The 20,864-nt window shown below is 36.9% G+C and overlaps 2 protein-coding genes across 3 annotated transcripts; both read right to left on the bottom strand.

The window, feature by feature from the left end:
* Positions 1–10,516: 10,516 nt before the first annotated feature.
* On the bottom strand, positions 10,517–13,247 carry LOC142164762 (transcription factor bHLH162-like). The gene is made up of 4 exons (XM_075223291.1): positions 13,119–13,247; positions 12,148–12,501; positions 11,451–11,587; positions 10,517–10,580 (listed from the first exon to the last, which is right to left on the bottom strand). The coding sequence occupies exons 1-4, from the start codon at positions 13,245–13,247 to the stop codon at positions 10,517–10,519; spliced, it is 684 nt and encodes a 227-aa protein (XP_075079392.1).
* A 719-nt stretch (positions 13,248–13,966) lies between these two features.
* On the bottom strand, positions 13,967–20,564 carry LOC107806854 (uncharacterized). 2 transcript variants are annotated; one of them, XM_075256589.1, is made up of 6 exons: positions 20,283–20,564; positions 15,609–16,183; positions 15,400–15,526; positions 14,849–15,127; positions 14,651–14,770; positions 13,967–14,567 (listed from the first exon to the last, which is right to left on the bottom strand). In XM_075256589.1, exons 2-6 carry the CDS (start codon positions 15,899–15,901, stop codon positions 14,190–14,192), a joined length of 1,197 nt encoding a protein of 398 aa, XP_075112690.1. In that variant the 5' UTR covers positions 15,902–16,183; positions 20,283–20,564; the 3' UTR covers positions 13,967–14,189. The 2 variants fall into 2 exon arrangements, 1 of the variants encoding a protein (XP_075112690.1); XR_012711152.1 differs by lacking the exons at positions 13,967–14,567; positions 14,651–14,770; positions 14,849–15,127; positions 20,283–20,564 and having other exon boundaries at positions 15,616–20,272.
* Positions 20,565–20,864: the final 300 nt, after the last annotated feature.

The raw sequence follows: 20,864 nt of genomic DNA, 5'->3' as shown, positions 1-20,864 counted from the left end.
AACTAGCTAGTCTCACTCTATTGTGTTGTAGAAATATTCACAACTTTCCCCTAACCTACAACCTTAATGCTCGACCTCCATAATTTCCTGTCAAGGGCCATGTCCTCAGTAATCCTAAATCGCGCCATGTCCTGTCTGATCATCTCTCCTCAATACTTCTTAGGTCGCCCTTTACCTCTCCGCGTGCCCACTACAGCCAGTCACTCACACCTCCTCATCGGTGCATCAGTGCTCCTCCTCTGAATGTGCCCGAACCATCTGAGTCTCACTTCCCGCATCTTGTCCTCCATGGGAGCCACGCCCACCTTCTCTCGAATATCTTCATTCCTAATCTTATCCATCCTTGTATGCCCGCACATCCACCTCAACATCCTCATCTCTGCTACTTTCATCTTCTGGATGTGTGAGTTCTTCACCGACCAACATTCAGTTCTATATAACATTGCAAACCTAACCACTGCTCTATAAAACTTACCTTTTAGTAACGGTGACACTTTCTTGTCACACAAGACTCCCGACGCTAACCTCCACTTCATCCACCCCACCCCTATACGGTGTGTGACATCCTCGTCAATCTCCCCGATCCCCTGAATAACCGATCCAAGGTACTTGAAACTACCCCTCTTGGGAATGACTTGAGAGTCAAGCCTCACTTCAACTCCCGCTTCCGTCGGCTCAACTCCAAATTTGCACTCGAGGTATTCCGTCTTCGTCCTACTCAACTTGAAACCTTTAGACTCAAGAGCATGTCTCCAAATCTCTAGCCTCTCGTTGACGCCGCCTCTTGTCTCGTCAATTAGAATAATGTCATCAGCAAATAGCATGCACCATGGAACCTCCCCTTGAATATGATGAGTCAGTGCATCCATCACTAGGGTAAATAGGAATGGGCTATGCGCAGACCCTTGGTGCAACCCCGTAATAACTGGAAAGTGTTTAGAGTCGCCTCCTACTGTCCTAACCCGAGTCTTAGCTCCATCATACATGTCTTTAATCACCCTAATATAGTCAACCGGAACCCCTTTATCCTCTAAGCAGCTCCATAAGACCTCCCTAGGAGCCCTATCGTACGCTTTCTCCAGATCAATAAACACCATGTGGAGATCCTTCTTCCTATCCCTGTACTGTTCCACCATCCTCCTAATAAGGTGGATAGCTTCTGTGGTAGATCGCCCCGGCATGAACCCGAACTGGTTGTCTGAAATAGACACCGTCCTTCGCACTCTCATTTCTACCACTCTCTCCCAAACTTTCATGGTATGACTTAGTAATTTGATGCCCCTATAGTTGTTACAGCTCTGTACATCACCTTTGTTCTTATACAACGGGACCATTATACTCCACCTCCACTCTTCAGGCATCCTATTAGTCTTGGATATAACACTAAACAATGTAGTAAGCCATTCCAAGCCTGCTCTACCCACACACCTCCACAGTTCAACCGGAATTTCGTCTGGCCCGGTAGCTCTGCCCCTTCTCATCTTACGCATTGCCTCCATGACTTCATCGATCTCAATGTCCCTATAATTACTTAATTCATGGTGATTGTCGGCATTCCTCGATTCCCCAAGTATAATATCCTGATCCCCTTGTTCACTTAGAAGTTTATGAAAGTAGGTCTGCCACCTTCTCTTAATCTGGTCATCTCCCATCAAAACTTTGCCGTCATCATCTTTTATGCACCTCACTTTAATCAAAATGCTAATAAGTATACAAATTAGAGCTTGGCACCATATATGTTTGAGCATTTCATCAAGCAATTCGTAGACCATGCCGAGGAATAGCAAACATGAAGATTTAGGATTAGTAGGTGTGTGTAAACCTTTATGTTTATTCAAATTCTTGTTTATAAATTCTTATACGAAATATATGTATTAAGAAATTCTTGTCGTCGTTATTTTTGTAAAAATTGCACGGGGCGTCTAATTGGTCACTCTTATTTAACTTGTACCCACTTTTTAATTTTTTTAAAACTTGCATTCACTTTTTAAACAACTTTGGGTTTTCTTCTCTTTCTTTTTCTTATTTTTCGGGTAATAGTGATTTTATATGGTGTTTGCGAATATATTTTCAGAATTTATAATGTTTTATAGTGGTGAGTTATTGTGGCACTTTATTTTTGTTACTATTGTTTAGGATTTCATTTTTTACCTTTTGCAAAATGTGTTTGTTAGATTTATTGTTGGTTCGACAAATTGATGATTGGGGTTTGTTCTTGATATATTTGGAGGTTATGTTTCAATTTTGAGCTCATTTGAAGTGGATTTATGTATTATATCGTATATTTGATTAGTAAAATTCGAATAACAAATTTTTATTTCTGGGCAATTTGAATTTCGCACTTTAGACCTATTTGTACTTCAGATCTTTTGGACTTCACTGCATCTGAAGTACATTTTTTCATTTCATACTTATTGGTCTTAAGTGTAGAAAAATATTTATTTCACTTCAGACTTTTTGGCCTTAAATGTATCTCAATTGTAATTTTTCATTTCAGACTTATTGACCTTAAGTGCATGAAACTATTGGTTGCACTTAAGATCTATTTGGCCTTAAGTGCATCTGAAGTGCAATTTTTTTTTACTTCACACTAATTTTTTTAACTTCAAACCCGATGAATTTGAAGTTGATGGTAAAGTGGGTAAGCTTGTAATTTTTTTGTAAAGTAGGTATAGGTTTAATTATGACACGAGTTTTAGTTTCCTAGCCTCGTTCAAGCCACACGAGTTGTGGGCTTGCCTGGGTCGGTAAGAAAAGGCATCATTTTAATGGGCTCCAAAGAGTTTAGTCTAGTCTATTTAAATCACCGGTTGGGCTGTGCCAATCAAGCATGTCAAAGCCCATATTGGTGCCTCTAGTTTCTTTTGTTTGTGAAGTTCCATTTTGATTTTCATAGAAAAGTAAATTTATGAGTGCAGCGTCAATATATAATGAAAATTGTAAAAACTCAGGATACCCCAAATAATTGTGTAGGAGAAACAGATTACATTTCTGATACAGTGATACTTGAGGATGATTTTATGATAAATTTTTTATCTCACTTATCTATATATTTATTTTAAATTGGCAAAATATATCGAGAGCCTTTTAAAGTTGTCTAAATTTTCCACTTATGCTCAATCTTAAGTTCGTTCTATTTGAACTTTCCAACTATATCTCAAATGTGTCATTTAAACACAAATTGATAGTTAAGTCAAAACACAAAATATATGTTTAATTCACACGCCAGAATGACAAATAATACGGAGAGACACGAATTTAACTTGAACAAATAGAAGGTTTTGACAAAAAGAAAAAAAAGTTAAAAGAAAAACAAGAACTCCACCCCATCCCTTCATCATATTCCCGACGATCTCGTTCCCCTCGTCTTCTTCTGCCAAAGTAAAAGAACAAAGGTACCCCATGTTGTCTTCTCTGCAAAATCACCACTACCACCATTCTTTTCCTCCTAATCTCCACATAACCATTTACAACGTTAAGAATAAGCACAAAATATAGAAATTAACTAATAATTTCTTTGCCATCGAGGATTAACCTCAGATTGCCGGAAAATAAATCTACCAACAACGAACATTAATGGTTTATTTCCAATGGCCAAATCTGGAGCTTCTAGTGATACCCATCTCTCTTGGATAGGATTAGTAATGAAGGTTTTAGTGATGCGACAAGGTAAAAGCACTAACCCGGCAAGCTCGCCGATACCGGAACCTACGTGTTTCAGATCTGAAGAAGTTGTTCAAAAAGGTTTCTGCGAATATTGACCTCGTATTTGAAGAGAGAAGGGTCGGAATTGTGTGGAAGCACGAATGACCTGAATCATATTTAGAGAGTGGAGAGGATGCAGTAATTGGCGAAATGAGATCTGGGCATGGCCTGGTGAAGTAGGGCAGCAGGTCTTTTTAATAGTAGCTAATTGGAGAAGAAAGAATATGAGTTGAGAAAAGAGGAGAGAACGAAAAGGAATAAACATGTACTTCCTCCCTTTCAATTTGAACTCATTTGACTGGGCACGGAGTTTAAGAAAAGAGAGAAGACTTTTGAACTTGTGGTATAAAATGAAGCACATATATTTTGTGTGGTTATAAATCATTATATAAAGGTAAATTGTTTCCAAATAAGGAAAGATGACATTCTTTTTGGCAGGAACTAAAAAAGAAATAGGTTCACATAAATTGAAACGGAGGGAGTAAGATTTCTCGGCAATCTTCTTATTCCGGCAACGAAAACTTAAGCAAACCATGACGTGCGAAATAATAGAAGAAAAAAGAAAGACAAAAGTTTTAAAAAGAAAAATAAAACTTTCACGCTCTGAAAAATAATACTCCCTCCGTTTCAATTTATGTGAACCTATTTGACTGGACACAAAGTTTAAAAAAAAAAGAAGACTTTTGAACTTGTGGTGTAAAATGAAGCACATATATTTTGTGCGGCTATAAATCATTACATAAAGGTAAATTGTTTCCAAATAGGAAAAATAATCATTCTTTTTGACACGGACTAAAGAAAAATAGGTTCACATAAATTGAGTATAATACATGCACTATGCCACACCACTACATTGTGTCTAAATGACATAGTAAATGCTTAGTTAAAATGGAACATACTTGAGTTGGAGTGTCTTTAAGCGAAAAGTGTAGACGGGGATGTATTTTGCCTTTTAAATTTATCCAAAATTCTAAATCTTTTTTTTCAGGTTTTATATTTAACGATTAGAGTTTTTTTTAATACTTATTTTTCTATTTTTAGATTAAGTTTGATTTTTCACTAGTATTATTAAAAATACAAACAAAAAAAAGTTGGGTTCTCTCAACGATGATTTATTGGACTAAGAGAATAAACTTTATCTTCTCGATAATGGATGATTCCTTAGACAAACCCAATAGATTTCCTGTAATTTAATCCAAATGCTAGTGAAATTAATTTTCTTGAATGTTAACTGAGATGCTAGCTTCGAGGAAGATTGGCAGAGGTGAAACTTGTCTACTCTAATTAATATTTAAGTATAACTGATTTTAGATCAAAATCAATAAACAAGTGAATTTACGAGTACACTTTTTTAAAGATTTTTTTACATTATCATAAAAGAGTAAAACAACTTAATATTATAAAAAATTTCAATTTATTTTCCAGATATCAAACCAACGACTATAGCACTCGAGAAACTCTTTACAACAAAAAGCTCCGAGATCACAAAAGAGATGAAAAAAGGTATCAAATTCTGTGACTCTGTTCCAAGTTTTATAATGCATTGTAAAAACCTTAGCCCCAATAAAAATCCCGAAAGGTAATGAAGCAGAGAAAGGTATTGGTCAGCTCAATACCTCCACCCACCTTCACCATCAACATTACTTACACAAACTCCATCATAAATTCCGGCGGGGAGCTGCCTTCACGCATCCCCCAAAACCCCCTGATATTTCCAAGGAAATCAAGCGTGGGGAACAAACAGCCCAGATCCCCTCATTCAAAGAAAAACTGTTGGCCCTCGATACCATGGCAGACATGAACCAAATTATTGAAGATACACCACGAACCAAATTAAGCCTTTCTCGAGGCGTTACGCGTGGCACTGGCGCACATGTCATCATATCCTTTTACTATCCAATTTTCCTCCCCTTGGTCATATCCTAAAGCGTTCTAGCAATCTTAAGATGTATCCTATGCGTGCACTACCCATCCCTTTACTTATATAGTTCGAAGGTATTTAGGACTTCTAGTTAAGATGGATCTAGACTCTCCTACAGTAATTAAAAGGATAAAACTCTAGGCGACATACAAAACATATAGGACTGGACAAAAGATAAAACAATTAAAAGGCTCACATTTTACCTCCACAAATAGAGCAAGTAAGTGCACGTCTCAAACAACAGATTTCAGATATTTAAGAAAAGCCCTAGAATAGGATATCTAGGTGAGCATGACAAACACAGAATATGCAATGTTGAGTTTAGGCAAAAGTGTTAAAGTCCTAATCAGTTTGCCTACTGATTTCTTAGAACCTGTTGAATCTGAGCAGTTACAAGCAAAGCATAGTTTCATAGTTTTATTAGACCTTGATTACCTATAAGCTTGCCTAGGCGTGGATCTGTAATACCCTACAAACATGTTATGTAAATGCAATCAGAATTCTTGAATCAATTAAAAAAATTGAATTTATTAAGTCCTATAAGCATGTTGGTCTAGGTGCTGAACATTACAGAGCTGGTTTACATACATTTAATCCTAGACATGATATTTAGGTGTTGGGATTGCTTTTAAACATGATAGTTACTTATTTATGCGACGTAGACAAGGTTTTAAAGCTAATGCAATAACAGTCCTAAAGTAGGATCTCTAATGCACATGATGAAGGGACGTTTTGTTAAGCAGGATTAGGGTAGTAATTTAATAACAGAATTTCTATGTGATCATAACTACGCAGAAGCAGAATTTTGCAACAAATGAGGTGATGAGCGTATAACATATTTTCTAGTATGCCAAATAATCCTAAAGCATGGTTTCTAAAGCAAGTAAACATAATAAATGTGACGACCCGGCCCGTCGTCTCATGAGTTACCGCTCCGTTTTCCCCATTTTCAGCTTCCTTATGTTTCATTATCCATATCTTGTGTAATCGAGTTGATTTGAAGTGATTTTAATAAGAAATAAGACATTTAGTTTCTTTTAAGAAGGCTTAAGTTGGAGAAATCAACCGGATGTTGACTTATGTGTTAGAGGGTTCGGATGTGAGTTCCGATGGTTCGGTTAGCTTCGGGAGGTGATTTGTGACTTAGGAGGGTGATCAAACATGGTTTTGGAGGTATGGTGTAGAATTATGCTTGAATTGGCGAAGTTAGTATTTTGGCGAATTCCGGTTGATAAGTGAGATTTTGATCCAAAGGTCGGAATGGAATTCCGAGAGTTTCTGTAGTTTTGTTATGTCATTTTGGACTTGTCTGCAAAATTTGAGATCATTCGAACGTGGTTTGATTGGGTTTTTGATCAAAAATGGAATTTGGAAGTTCTTGAGATTCATAGGCTTGAATTCGATGTGATTTGATGATTTTTGGTGTTAGTCGAGGTGTTTTGATGATTGGAACGAGATTGAATAATGTTTAGGATGCGTTAGTACTTTTGGTTGAGGTCCCGGGGACCTCGGGTATGTTTCGGGTGAGTTTTGAGCGAGTACGGACACCCCAGAACTTAGAAAAATGGAGGGAGCAGCAGTTGTGGCGCGGACCGCGCTCCTTTTCGCGCTGGGCGCGCTGACCAGCGCTGACCGCGTCAAAATGGCCGCGGCCGCGGTCACTGAAGACTGCAAGTTGCTGGTTCTACTTCGGAAGCTCATATCGTTTGATCCACAAGGAATTTTGAGGTGATTCAAAAACGAAAGTTGTAGCTCTTCGTGTCTAGTTTCCATAAAGGTAAAGATATTGCAATTTGGACATCTGTAACGAAAATTATGGCCAAAATACTGAAGCCTGTCACTGCAGTCAAAAAGCTGCGCGGCCGCAGTCATTTTTGCGCGGACCCCGCTGATTTTGCGCGGACCGCGGTCATTTGTATGCGGTCAGCGGTATCGGAATCCGAAGGGTACTATATAAATACGAGGTTTTGAGTTTTATTTAATGTTTTGACCTAGAAAGCTCGGATTTTGGTGATTTTTCGAAGGTTTTTCAAGGAACTTATCGGGGTAAGTGATTTTAACTCAGATTTGGCTAGAATACATGAATCTATCACTGAATTCATCATTTAATTCGTGATTTGAGAAGGAATTTGGGAATAAAAATTGTGAAACCTTTCAAAAGTGTAAAATGATGATTTGAAGGACCAAATGGTATCAGGATTGGATAATTTTGGTATGGTTAGACTCGTGAGGGCATGAGGATTCTAAAAATGTAAATTTTACCCGATTCCAAGACGTGAGCCCGGGGCTCGGGTTTTGCTAATTTCGAGATTCTTGATATTTTTCGATTGTTTTCGATTGGGTATTGTCCCCTTAGCATATTGTGATGTATTCGCTCTGATTTTGGTTAGATTCGACATGCGTGGAGGCCGATTGGAGGGGCAAAGGCGTCGCGAGCTAGAGATTTCACCGGTTCGAGGTGAGTAATGATTGTAAATGATGTCCTGAGGGTTTGAAACCCCGGATTGCACATCGTAGTGCTATATTGAGGCAAGATACGCGCTGGATGATGAGCGTGGTGTCTTTTACTACTGGGGGTTGTGACTTGGTCCATCCCGATTGATGATTTTACCGAATATTTGACTGAAATTTATTTGTTATCATCATGATTTGGGCTGATTGCCATATTTGGGCTTCGTGCCAGCTAATTGAACCCTTCGAGGATTTTTTTTATCATTGTTTCCTCACTGTTTGACTTATTACTTGAACTCAGTCTTGTTTATATCTACTGTGTTACAAACTCAGCTACTTTTACTCAGACTTGAAACTTAAATGATATTTCTAAATGATGTTTTGGCTGAGAACTACTGTTTTACTAATGCCCGAGGGGCTTGTGATGAGTTTCAGACTGAGTGAGGCCGAGGGCCATATGTGAGGATATATTGAGAGACATGAGGCCGAGGGCCTGAGATACTTTATATGCTGATGTGAGGATATGCTGAGTGATGATGCCACGAGGTGGCTTGATATAGCGCTTGGGCCGTAAGGGGCCCCTCCGGAGTCTGCACACCCACAGTGAGCGCGGGTACCCATGTGATGTGAAACAGTGGTAACAATGACACTGTATGATGCAATTGGGTCAGGTAACAATGGTTGACCATTATGCTGAGTGATTGTGAGGTAGTCTGATGGGGCTGATACTGTACTGAGAGTGAGCCAGAGGGGCTAATACTATGCCGAGCGATTGATACTGTGCCCGAGGGGCGGATTTTTTTTACTTGTTATTTACCTGTTAAATCGCTTGTTTTACTTGTTTTCAAAAGGAATACCATTTGATTTCTTCACTGACTTGCTGCTTTAAGTGATTTTTACTGCTCGATATGGAATTGCTTTGTGCCTTTATGTGTTTCATACTTTCAGCCATTATTTGTAATTATTACTCACTGAGTCGGAGTACTCACATTACTCCCTGCACCATGTGTGCAGATTCAGGCATCGCAGAGTCCATTCCTGAGCGCTGATTCCTTCCAGGCTAGGCAGTGATTTGGAGTTACGAGGTAGCTGTTGACGTCCGCAGCCCCTTGTCTCTCTTATCCTCTATCATTTATGTTTCCTTCAGACTGTTGTATCGGATTTCGTACTTTGTAGACCTATAACAGATTCTGTAGTAGCTCATGACTTGTGACACCCCGGTTTGGGCTGTGTTGGGATGGTTTCTACCGCTATTTTCGTTAAATTACGCAATTTATGAAGATTATAATATATGTTATTACTGTTTATGAAACTTAACTGTTTACAAAAGGTGTTTTGTTTGGTCTAGCTGGCCTTGTCTTCGTGAGAGGCGCCATCACGACCGGGTTTGGAAATTGGGTCGTGACAATAAACCTAAAGCATGATTTTTAATGCAAGTAAACATAATAAACCTAAAACATGATTTTTAATGGAAGTAAACATAATAAACTTAAAGCATAATTTTTAACATAATGAACCTAAAGGCATGATTTATACCCGATTTCCCTCACAAAAATCATATAAGAATCTCTTTCCCTTTTACTAGTTGCCCCAATATCTGTTTACAAGGATTATTATTGCAGACCATAAATGAATTACATAATAAAATAAAGCTATACTATAGGTAGACTGAAATAGGCCCAAAGTGAACCTGGAAATACGAGACCTTCAAACAGTCCCAGATGCTATAGTCTCATGATGTCCAATAATAGTATCCTGGTGTGTCAAAGTTCCCAAGGGCCTCAGGAACCCCGGGCAATGCTCACACCAAGATCCTTTTAAATAGAAGAGTCGTTATGTGTAGTGTGGAAGGGCCAGCCCCAGTGTGCCAGAGTTCGGATGAATCTCATGGATTCCTAGGCAGTACACACACTGGAGGGGCAAAACTTAAGTAATCTAGGAGTAGAAGTGAGAGTTCTTGACATAGTTGATCTTTGAAAACAATATAGAGGAAAAATCTTTAGGAGTGAAAATACTTTAAGAGTAGTAATAGTTTGGAGAAACATATTAGGAGTGAGAAACATGTTAAAAACCTATTGAGGGAAAGGAAGGTTCAACAAACAACAACATAGTCACAAAACATCACATTGCCCAGTTTCAACTTCACTTTGTCAATCAGTTCTAGATGTACAAACAATTACACAAAAAGGGAGCAGGGTTTGAGAACACAAGGCACTTGAAGCAGGAGTACATGAGAAGAAGGGTGAAGGCAGTCATATTAGTTAATAGAGACACAGAGCAAGCAGGAATATTGATTACAATCATACTTAGTGATAAGCATGCTATTTAAGAACACACAAGACTGAAGCACTGCAATAAATATGTTGGCTAAATACAGTGAGATATAAGTCTGAACACATAGGCAATCATGCTAAAGGATACAAGAAGAACCACAAAGATTCAATCACACAAAGTAACCATACTAGTTGGGGTTACAGGACAAGGAAGACACAAAAGTAACATGCTGTTTAAGACCATATTGAATACTTAAGTAGAATAGACATGCTTGATTAAAACACTGAACAAGAGAGGGTGAAACTTAAGCATACTGATCACACTAGCAAACATGAAAGAATAATTAAGTGCCTAAGCAATTAAACTAGTGCAGAAAATGGTGACCCAAAAACAGGGTATAGATGCAAATGTCCCTCTTTAAATTATATATAGGTTTAGCCCATAGGTAATAAATTAATACTATTATACCCAATCTATCAAAGACCCAACCCTAATAAGTAAGTCCATCACCTTTCCAATCTTAAAGATTTTCATTCTATTAAAACTTCCATAGCATATATGATAGTATACCTGGAGGATTTCACATAGAGTTAGTACTTTGCACTCTGTTTGAATTTTATAATCCATAGTATGCAAAGCTTGGTCTTTTTTTTTTTATAAACACAGTATTTCCAAGAAGTCCGAAGTTTTGGAGAAAAACAACAAATTTGTCGGTCCTATTATTACATAGAAGGAGCCCAATATAATATTGTTCAAACCGAAAACCGATTCGAAATAAACCGAACCGAAACTGAACCGAACTTATTTCAATTCGATTTCGATTACTACTTTTACAAAATCGAAAACCAAATAATTGAACCGAATTTCTTCAAATCAAATCGAATCGACTTAACGACCATGCACCCCTAGTTAAGACAGAGCTAAGATATTAAATTAGGAGAGAAATTTTACATGATTTCAATCGTCTGCCTCTTGAATGAGAAGCTACTTCAGCTTTACAAAGAGCTAGGAGTTTCTTAAATTTTTTTGCATATAATTATATTGCAAGGTTGGATTTTGACTTGCTATTGGTAATAACTCTAATGCGTCAAATCCTAACAGTTCAGATTCAAATATGTATTCCCATAAATGTAGATGGGATTCCATATAATTCTTCCGAGATGATCCATAAAGCAATTCCTTCAACTTATCAAACAGAGTTGTAGCTCTAAATTCCATTGTTGAATTCTTGTCCATCTACACACAGACACACACCAAAAAAAAAAAAAAAAAAAAAAGACGACAGAATGTTACTCTTTGAGGTCATTTTTAGTACTGATTATTTCTTGATTTAGACAACACTCACAAAACAAAGTGGCATTGTATGTTTGGTAGGACAGAAATCATTTTCCCGAAAACATTTTCGGAAAATGACTTATTTTTAGGAAAAAAATATTTTTCCGTGTTAGATTGGAGAATGGAATATATTTTTTGGAAAAAAATATTTATTAAAGAATGATACTAACTTTAGCAAACCGGAGAGTGTCTTGATAAAAAGATTGAGTATTTAAGGTCGATACTAACATCTAACTATTGGTTAAAGCACTAATATGAAGTTCAAATTTTGAGAGAATTGTGAAGAAAAATGATTCCCCCTAAAAAGTGGAGAAGTTATTTGCCCCATTTTGATGAAAAGAAATATTTTCTAACAACCAAATACCAGAAAATGACTTATTTCCTGGAGAACATTTTTCATATTTTGTTTTTAGTTTTTTTTGGGCCATATCAAGTAGTTATTGCTTCATGGTTATACTGACCTTAGTTTCAAGAGAAATCTGCAGCATAGAATTTCCATTGAGTGAAAAGTTGGAATATACAATTTCAACACCTTCCTCATGTAATAATTGAATGACGTTATAAAATGTAGCTAAATTATCAAGGCCAGTGATCAAAACGACGAACATAGTTGGACTCATTTCGTGAAATTCAATATGAGGGATCAATGATTTGGTGCTTGAGCTGGGCTCAGAATTAGTTGCATTGAACAATTGAGGCCTCTTTCTGCTAATCCTTAATTCTTCCATGTATTTCTTCTTCTTCTTCAATTTGGTTTCTAAGCTTTTTATGTAGTTTGTTGCTGTATCTAATTGATCAGGCAGTGTCAATGTTTCCTGCAGCATTCAACGCAAATGATGTATTAGCATTCTAATACATTTGAGTAGAACCTAATTTGTGAATGCAAAGTACAATTGCAGATACTCCATCCGTTCCAATTTATGCGAACCTATTTCCTTTTTGGTCCATTCCAAAAATAATGACCTCTTTTTAAATTTGGAAACAATTTAGCTTAAACTTCCAATTTTATCCTTAATGAGAATCTTTTATAACCACACAAATATTCTGGACCCTTTTTGACTTGTTTAGGACTACAAATTTTAAAAATCTTCATTTTTTCTAAAATCCGTGCCCAGTCAAACAGGTTCACATAAATTGGAACGGAGAGAGTAATATTTTTTGGTAGTGGTTTCAAGCTTAAATGAAATTTTTGTTAGAAAATGTTCAACTATATATATATAGTTTAAGCCGAAAGCATTGAATGCAACTACACTTAGAACTGGGGATGGGGTAAAAGTATGCTCGGGGTTCGGGGAAAGGCCGGATCACAATGGTTTATTGTATGTGTATTTTTGTAATAGATTGTTTCCACAGTTCGAATCAGTAACCTCTTGGTCACATGACAACAACTTTATCACTTACGCAAGGAGGAGAAAAAGGAGAAAGAACGTACCTTAGAGGCATGATTAGGGAGCAGGGAATAAAGCTGATTGTAGAGGTTCTTCATATTGTTCCTTCTATTCTTCTCCACATATTTTCTTTCCAATTTTGGAGCTGAATTAGATCTCAGGCCACTTACCATTTTTTCTGATGACCAGTAGTACTATTTTTAGAAACTTTTCAGTTTTGGTCTCTAAGGTAAAAGGACCAAATATTCCGGTAAAGAAAAAAACAACCAACTTTGGTCGCCTTATTATTTTAGTAATATAAATTTGGCGACCAAAGTTGGGCTCCACAGGTAAATTACGTTTTTATTTATTTATTATTAATAAAAAAAAAGCGACCAACTTTGGTCTAAAAAGAAAATATTATTTTTTTAAATCTGGATATTAGAGACCAAAGTTGGTCGCTTTAGTATTAATTTTTCTATTTTTTTTTAGATAAGCGACCAAAGTTGGTCGCAAAATGCAAAAATTAATTATTTTTTAATTGTAGGCGACCAACGTTGGTCGCTATATTTCCAGAAATTATTTTTTTAAATGAAATAGCGACCAACTTTGGTCGCTTTTTGAGAAATCTGGGTTCAATGGCGACCAAGGTTGGTCGCCATTTACCAGAAATTTGTTTTTTTTTTCCAGTGAAAAGCGACCAACTAGCGACCAAAGTTGGTCGCTTTTCTTGGTATATTTTTGGCAGAAAATGCCTGTATTGGCAGCTACACCACCTGTCAGCTTACCAAAAATCCTAAATAGGCATTTTATGCCAACAACAACAACAATAAGCAACAACAACAACAACAACATTAAAACTAACAAACTATAAAGTTTAATAGAAGTAACACATTAAGCTAACCAAACTAAGTTAATTGTTATTACAAGTCCATTCGAAAATCGATTGTATTTGTCTAGTTGAAAGTGTATAAAAGTCAAGGATTGTTTTGTACATCATTATCATCACCGTCTGATGAACTTTCACCAAGACGGTATCCAGAAGGGTGTACTTGTCTAGGATGGGAAGAACAATCACAGGGAGGACGGGAGGAATGAGCACGGGGAAGGCGAGCCTCTGGCGATGAGTCACGAGACTAGGGAATCGAAAAACTGCCAGAAGCTAGGAGAGATTTGATCTGCTCTTGCATGCCAATGTACTGAGCATCTCTAATCTTTTCTCTCTCTTTGGCGGCTTCTAGCCCGGATGTGAGCTTTATCGCAGTCTCTCGCATAGAGGAGAGGCTCTCCCCATCAAGTTGCTCGACTTGCAAGAAAGTCCCTATTCCTTGCATTCCACACTTACAGCGATGAAATTTCTTAGTAGGAAACCCGTATACCTTCCCCCATTTTGGACCCCCAACAGCCTGCATCCAGATTCTTTCAGCATCCTCGTCCGAAGGTTGGATTGGGTCTCCCGACTCACTAGGTGGCTGACTGCGTATGAATTCCTCCACTTCAGCTGTGAAGCGACCCTATAAGAAAAATTACATTGAATTAGTATTTCAAAATTCATATAAAAGTAAATCAAAATACTTAATGAAAAGTGAAAACTTACATGTACAGTCGAGGCTCGGCCCTCGACCCACCTTTCTTGATCTGTCTCTTTCTTCTTCTTTACAATATGAGTCTCCTTGAATAGCTCATCTTGGTTCATCGGACGCCCCAACTTCTTCTCCTGAAAAACTCATAAATTTTAGTTAATAAACAGAATAGATATACTTTGAAAATTAAAATAAATTAAGCAATTACGAACCATTCTTCTCTTTATTGTCCTTAGGCTGATCGCACCTCCAGTGTGCAAGGATCCTCCCTTCTCAGATGCACGAGCTTTCTTTCTTTTTTCGCTCTTCTCTAAGAACTCTGCGGTAAGCCATTGCCTTTGCAAATCCTCCCATAAATTCTGAAGCAACCATTCAGGCTTCTGGTTCAACTTTCTAGCTTTGGAGAAACAATGCGATAACCGCTTGCGAGCTTTGAGATGAAAATTTGCAGCCACATCCGCGCTATAGCGGTGTTCCCATACACACTTGCTCTATATTTCAAAAGTTAAGTATTATATGGAAATATCATAAATTCTATATTCGATATATTATACTTAGCTTTTGTTAGCTAATAATTATTTAAAAGTTAAGTGCATTAACTGCTTATAATATAGTATATAGTATATTAGTGCATTAGCTAATATATATATATATATATATATATATACATATATATATATATATAAGCTATATTCTATAATACATATTTAGATGGAAATATCATAAATATAAATAATTGTACTGCTTAAAAGAACATTTATACCTTAAAGTCATTGAAAATTTGCTCCTTCAGCGCGAATGGGAAATCACTCCAAGACGCATAAGGGCCATCATAAAGCTTTCTGGTGGCTTTGGTGATAATCCTTGTAGTAATATTACTAGGGATGAACCTGCAATTTAATAAAAAAATACATTAATATCTTAGTAAAACTGTACAAAACAATAAATGTAAAAATAATAAATAACTCTTACACATCACCCTTAGGAACTATGATGATCCTTCCATACTGATCATAATGCACCTCCTCGTCATCATCAGCATCACCATATGAAACATGTATATCAGAGGCATGTGTGGAAGGTGTAGGGGGGTCAGAGCTAGTATCTCGCAGTCGAAGGCCTGAAATAGGTGGAGTTTCAGATGAAGATGGCTGCGAGCCCTGTGACTGCGACATAGTTGTATGGCCCGCAAGTGGACATGACACTGATAGTTGTGACCTGAGTGGCTGTGACACTGATGCCTGTGATCCATGTGGATGTGACATGGATTGATGTGATCCATGCGATGCAGATGGCTGCGATTCACGTGGTCGTGTGGCAGCTGGACTGTATGTCGGGCGTACAGTCCTATGGCCCTATGACGAAAGACCTGGTGTGTGCACGAAGGTGTAGGGCTGGTGATGCTGTGGCAGCTCAGAATAGCCATGGGGTGGAGTCAAAGTCATGGGCATAGGCATAGGCATCTCTGAAGAGGCAGAAAAAGATGGAGGATTATCTTCTACCCTCCTCTTTGGTTTCTTAGCCTTTTCTCAACCCTTGCCTGTCATCTGCATAATAATACATATTTAGATTGAAACATATAAAGAAACTAGCTATAAATGAGAGTTATTAACGAAACCAACTTTTTAAAGCTCATCGACGTATAGTTCCTCGTCCGAGAATTCTTCTTCCTCACTAGTTTGAGCTTCATCAGTTGATTCTTCTTCCTCGTTTTCTATAATTCTTACTTCATTTATATAAACTTCTTCCAATATGTGTTCAGGATGTTCCAAATCATTTTCTAAAACTTCGTCCACTATTTGGTCAACACTGGAGATACCGTTTTGATATGTAACATCTAACACATTCTCGACTTCCACCCTACCCACAGGCTTAGTTTTTATTACAACCCACCAATCGGACTTATTCCGCCGCAATGGATAAGGAGCATAATACACTTGCCTAATATTATATGCAATTATTAAAGGATCATACTCCCTCGTATGATTAACCTCAATTATGTTGTATTGATTGTGTACTCTTGTACCTCTTGTTGGATGTGGGTCAAACACTTGCATCTAAAGAGTATCAATTTCTTATATGGCCAACCTATATATTCTAGTTCTATTATTTCTTTGAGTACACCATAATAATCAATATCTCCATCTTGGTTGCCATCACCACCTTGAACCCACACCCCACTGTTGTTGTTATTTTTATTTTTAGAGCAATCCTCTGTATGAAACTTATAACCATTCACAACGTACTTAGACATTATTGTGACCTCAACCCCAGGTCCCCAAGATATATCTTTCAAAAATTGATTTACACCATTATTTGGATCATTTACCTACATATTGTTAAAAAAATTCATAAGTTAGCATAACTTCCAAACATTGTTTACCTACATAGTGTTAGAATATTTTAAGGAGAAACTTACAAATTGTTTGAACCACGTATCAAATCTCGTATATACACCATCATGGCCAAATTGACCCACGAAGTGACTGTGACACATCAAATATTTTTAGTAGTTGCATTGAGATGTAATCACAGTAATTTTTATATTTTGATAACCACTAAATCAATACTTACTTGAAAAATGGTACAACTTCGGGACAATTTAGCAACACGTGAAGTGTAGCTGACTTGAACTCTATATCACTCAAACTTTTCTTTCTAACATCCTTAGAACATCTGCCTGGTTGATTGAATATGGACATAGGCGGATATAATGGATCATTCCTAAGGTCAACCGTGTGTCTGTTGGGCCTATTCCTAGCACATGGCACATTACTCTCAAAATAATAAGAACAAAAATGAGCAGTTTCCTTTGCAAGATAAGCTTCGCATATCGATCCTTCAATCCTATTCCTCTGCTTAACAAATTTTTTGAATTTGCCAATTGTCCTACATAATTTCAGGTTAGCCAAGAACACTCAAATAAAACAGAAAATTACATCAAATACATAATATTACCTCTCAAAGGGATACATCCATCTGCATTGAACATGCCCTCCAAGTCGTGCCTCGTGTACAAGGTGGATTAGAAGGTGTTCCATCACATCAAAAAACCCACATGAAAATATATTTTCCATCTTAGAAGAAGTTACACGAATGTTTTGATCCATCCGGTGTAGGTTTTCTTCCCTTAATGTGGAAGAACACAAGTTTTTAAAAAATAAACTAATCTTTGTGATGAGTTTCCAGATTCTTTCAGGCAAACCACAAAATGCAATAGGCACTAAAGTCTCCATGAAAACATGACAGTCATGACTTTTCAAATGGCTCAACTTCCCTACCTCCATATCAACTTTTTCCCCAAAATTCGACGCATAACCCTCAGGCATCATCAATTTCGTTACCCAATCACAAATCTGTCGTCTTTCCTCCAAAGTGAATGTGTAACTTGCTTGGGCTTGAATATCTTACCATTGTTTGTTGTCTGCAAGTGTAATTCAGGCCGCCTGCAATATTCTTGTAAGTCCATTCTAGCCTTCGGGTTATCCTTTGTCTTACCTTTAACATCCATCACTGTGTTGAACAAATTGTCAAAATAATTCTTCTCAATATGCATGACATCAAAGTTGTGATGGAGAAGATTATCCTTCCAATAAGGCAACTCCCAAAATATACTCTGTTTGGTCCAATTATGAGTAACACCGTATCCGGGGAATCTATAAGGTGGAGCTTCAGTAAATTTACTGAAGTTCTGGACCCTCTCCCAAATTTCCTCACCTGAAAGTATCGGAGGTGGATAATCATATTCCAGTTTATTCTTTTTGAAAGCATTTTTCATCCTTCTAAACTCATGACCCTCAGGCAAGAATTGACGATGACAATCAAACCATGATTGCTTTCGGCCATGTTTCAAAGTGAACGCTTTACTATTTTCCATGCAGTAAGGACAAGCTAGCTTCCCAGCAGTCATCCACCCAGACAACATTCCATACGCAGGAAAATCGTTAATTGTCCACATTAAATTAGTACGCAAATTGAAATTCTGCTTGGTTGATATGTCATATGTTTCAACACCATCGTACCACAATTGTTTTAGCTCATCAATAAAAGGTTGAAAATATACATCTATCAAACTTTTCGGATTACGTGGACCGGGGATAATACAATTTAAGAATATATATGGACTAGTCATGAACAACTCGGGTGGTAGATTATAAGGTGTAAGAAAGACAGGCCAACATGAATACGGTGTCGCAGATACAGAAAAAGGCGTGAAGCCATACGCACACAAACCTAACCGAATGTTCCTTGGTTCACTAGCAAAATTTGGATATGTCCTATCAAAGTGCTTCCAAGATTCTCCATATGAAGGATGACACATAACACCAGGTGGTCTCCTATTTTCAAAGTGCCATCTCATATGAGGAGCATAACTCATCGACGCATATAACCTCTTTAGCCTAGGTATAAGAGGTAAATAATACATCATCTTGATAGCGACCATCCTCCTGCTGGAAAGCCTCTTGAAACGAGGCTTTTCGCAAAATTTACAACCGCTTAAATTTGCATCTTTATAATATAACATGCAACCATCTTCACAACAATCAATTCTCATTGACGAAAGTCCTAACTTAGAAACTAATCTCTTTGCCTTATAGAAATCATCAGGTAATTCGATATCGGAGTTAACTAGTTCACGCATAAGGTCAATGACAGAGTCCATGGATCCTTGAGAAATATTCCAATCAGATTTGATACTTAGTAATCTAACTGCAACAGACAACTCAGAGTGCGGACTTCCTTTATGTAGTGGATGACTAGCTTCCTCTAACTGTTCATAAAAATGTTTTGCTTCATCATTAGAAGTTTGTTCAACATTTTCATTGGGCTCACCCCCTAAGTGCATTCCAAAAGCATCCGCAACCATATCATGAATTCCGGAATCACGATTTATATTCTCCACCGACCTACTACTTTCACCAACAACCATGTTATGAAATATCCCATGGCTACCATCGATCTCTCCATGATTAGTCCACACAAAGTAATTCGCTATAAACCCCTTACTATAAAGATGAACCTTAACTTCCTCCGGTTTTCCAAACTTCATACAGTCGCACCTAACACAAGGGCACCTAATTACTCCTTCATTTATGTATGGCGGAAGTGACATTGCATGTCTAATAAAGTCATCAACCCCTTCTACAAAATCCTCCCGCAATCCCTGCCGATTAGGATAATTCATATTGTACATCCAAGTACGATGTTCCATCTATATAAATAAAGCAAGAACAAATTAAATTAGTTAATTAATATCCTAATCTTTTTTTAGTTAACTAAAAGTCCAATTCATATCCTAAAAGTCCAATATGACCTTAAGTTCATAATTAATACATTAATAAACTCCTCCCTTTAATTCTTTTTTCTTATCTTATAAATGTATAATGCATAGTTTAAAGCATGAATTTAGGTACTCTTATTTAGGTATTGCTCCTCTTCTAAGATAATGAATTGTTTCTTTTCACAATTGAACTCAATATAAATTAATACAAGAACTAAAAGATTATAATTTCTACCTTAAGTTCATAAATCTAATGTAGTTCAAACCAAAAACCCTAATACTAAATAGACAAAAACTCTAAAAAATTACATAAAATTATATAGCAAAAATTAAAAATTAAAAAGCTAATAAGGTAGATTACTAACCTTGGTAGATTAAAAGGAGGATTAAAAAGCAGTGGTGGCAAGGGGTGGGGGACAGCAGCTCCGGCGACAGTGGTGGCGGCGGACAACGGCTCCGGCGTGGTGGCGCACGGTCACAGTGGTGGCAAGGGGTGGGGGGATTGATTTGTGTAAGGGAAATAGAGAAGGGGGAGAATATGTTGAGAGAGAGTTTGGGAAAATTTTGGGGAGAAAATAAGAGATTGGGAGGGGAACCCGATTTTTACTCCTGGATTTAAAAATAGAGACCAACCCAAAATAGCGACCAAAGTTGGTATTAAATATATATATATATATATATAAATATATATAGCTTAAATTGAATTAAAATCATAAATTTCTACTATATACATATCGAATATAGCTCTTATATATATATATATATATATATATATATATATATATATATATATATATATATAAGCTATATTCGATATAATATTAGCTAATATTATATCGAATATAGCTTATATATATAATATATATATATACTTACGCTATACTATGCACTAAGTATAAGTGTATTAGGTAATATTGTATCGAATATAGCTTATATATATATATATA

This window comes from Nicotiana tabacum, chromosome 1 (assembly GCF_000715075.1).
Source record: "Nicotiana tabacum cultivar K326 chromosome 1, ASM71507v2, whole genome shotgun sequence".
Classification (NCBI taxonomy): domain Eukaryota; kingdom Viridiplantae; phylum Streptophyta; class Magnoliopsida; order Solanales; family Solanaceae; genus Nicotiana; species Nicotiana tabacum.
Note: the sequence above shows the minus strand (reverse complement) of the source record. Positions and strands in the feature narration are given on the sequence as shown.

Excerpts from the sequence above, each read along its gene's own strand:
- LOC107806854 (XM_075256589.1), bottom strand. The coding sequence starts at position 15,901 with ATGTCACATCCACATGGATCACAGGCATCAGTGTCACAGCCACTCAGG. Across the intron at positions 15,128-15,399 it reads AAATTTTCAATGACTTTAAG|AGCAAGTGTGTATGGGAACA; the intron begins GTATAAATGTTC and ends TTTGAAATATAG. Across the intron at positions 14,771-14,848 it reads GGACAATAAAGAGAAGAATG|GAGAAGAAGTTGGGGCGTCC; the intron begins GTTCGTAATTGC and ends TGAGTTTTTCAG.
- LOC142164762 (XM_075223291.1), bottom strand. The coding sequence starts at position 13,247 with ATGGTAAGTGGCCTGAGATCTAATTCAGCTCCAAAATTGGAAAGAAAA. Across the intron at positions 12,502-13,118 it reads TCCCTAATCATGCCTCTAAG|GAAACATTGACACTGCCTGA; the intron begins GTACGTTCTTTC and ends TGAATGCTGCAG. Across the intron at positions 10,581-11,450 it reads TACATATTTGAATCTGAACT|CATGTTACTTTTGTGTCTTC; the intron begins GTTAGGATTTGA and ends GGTCTTAAACAG.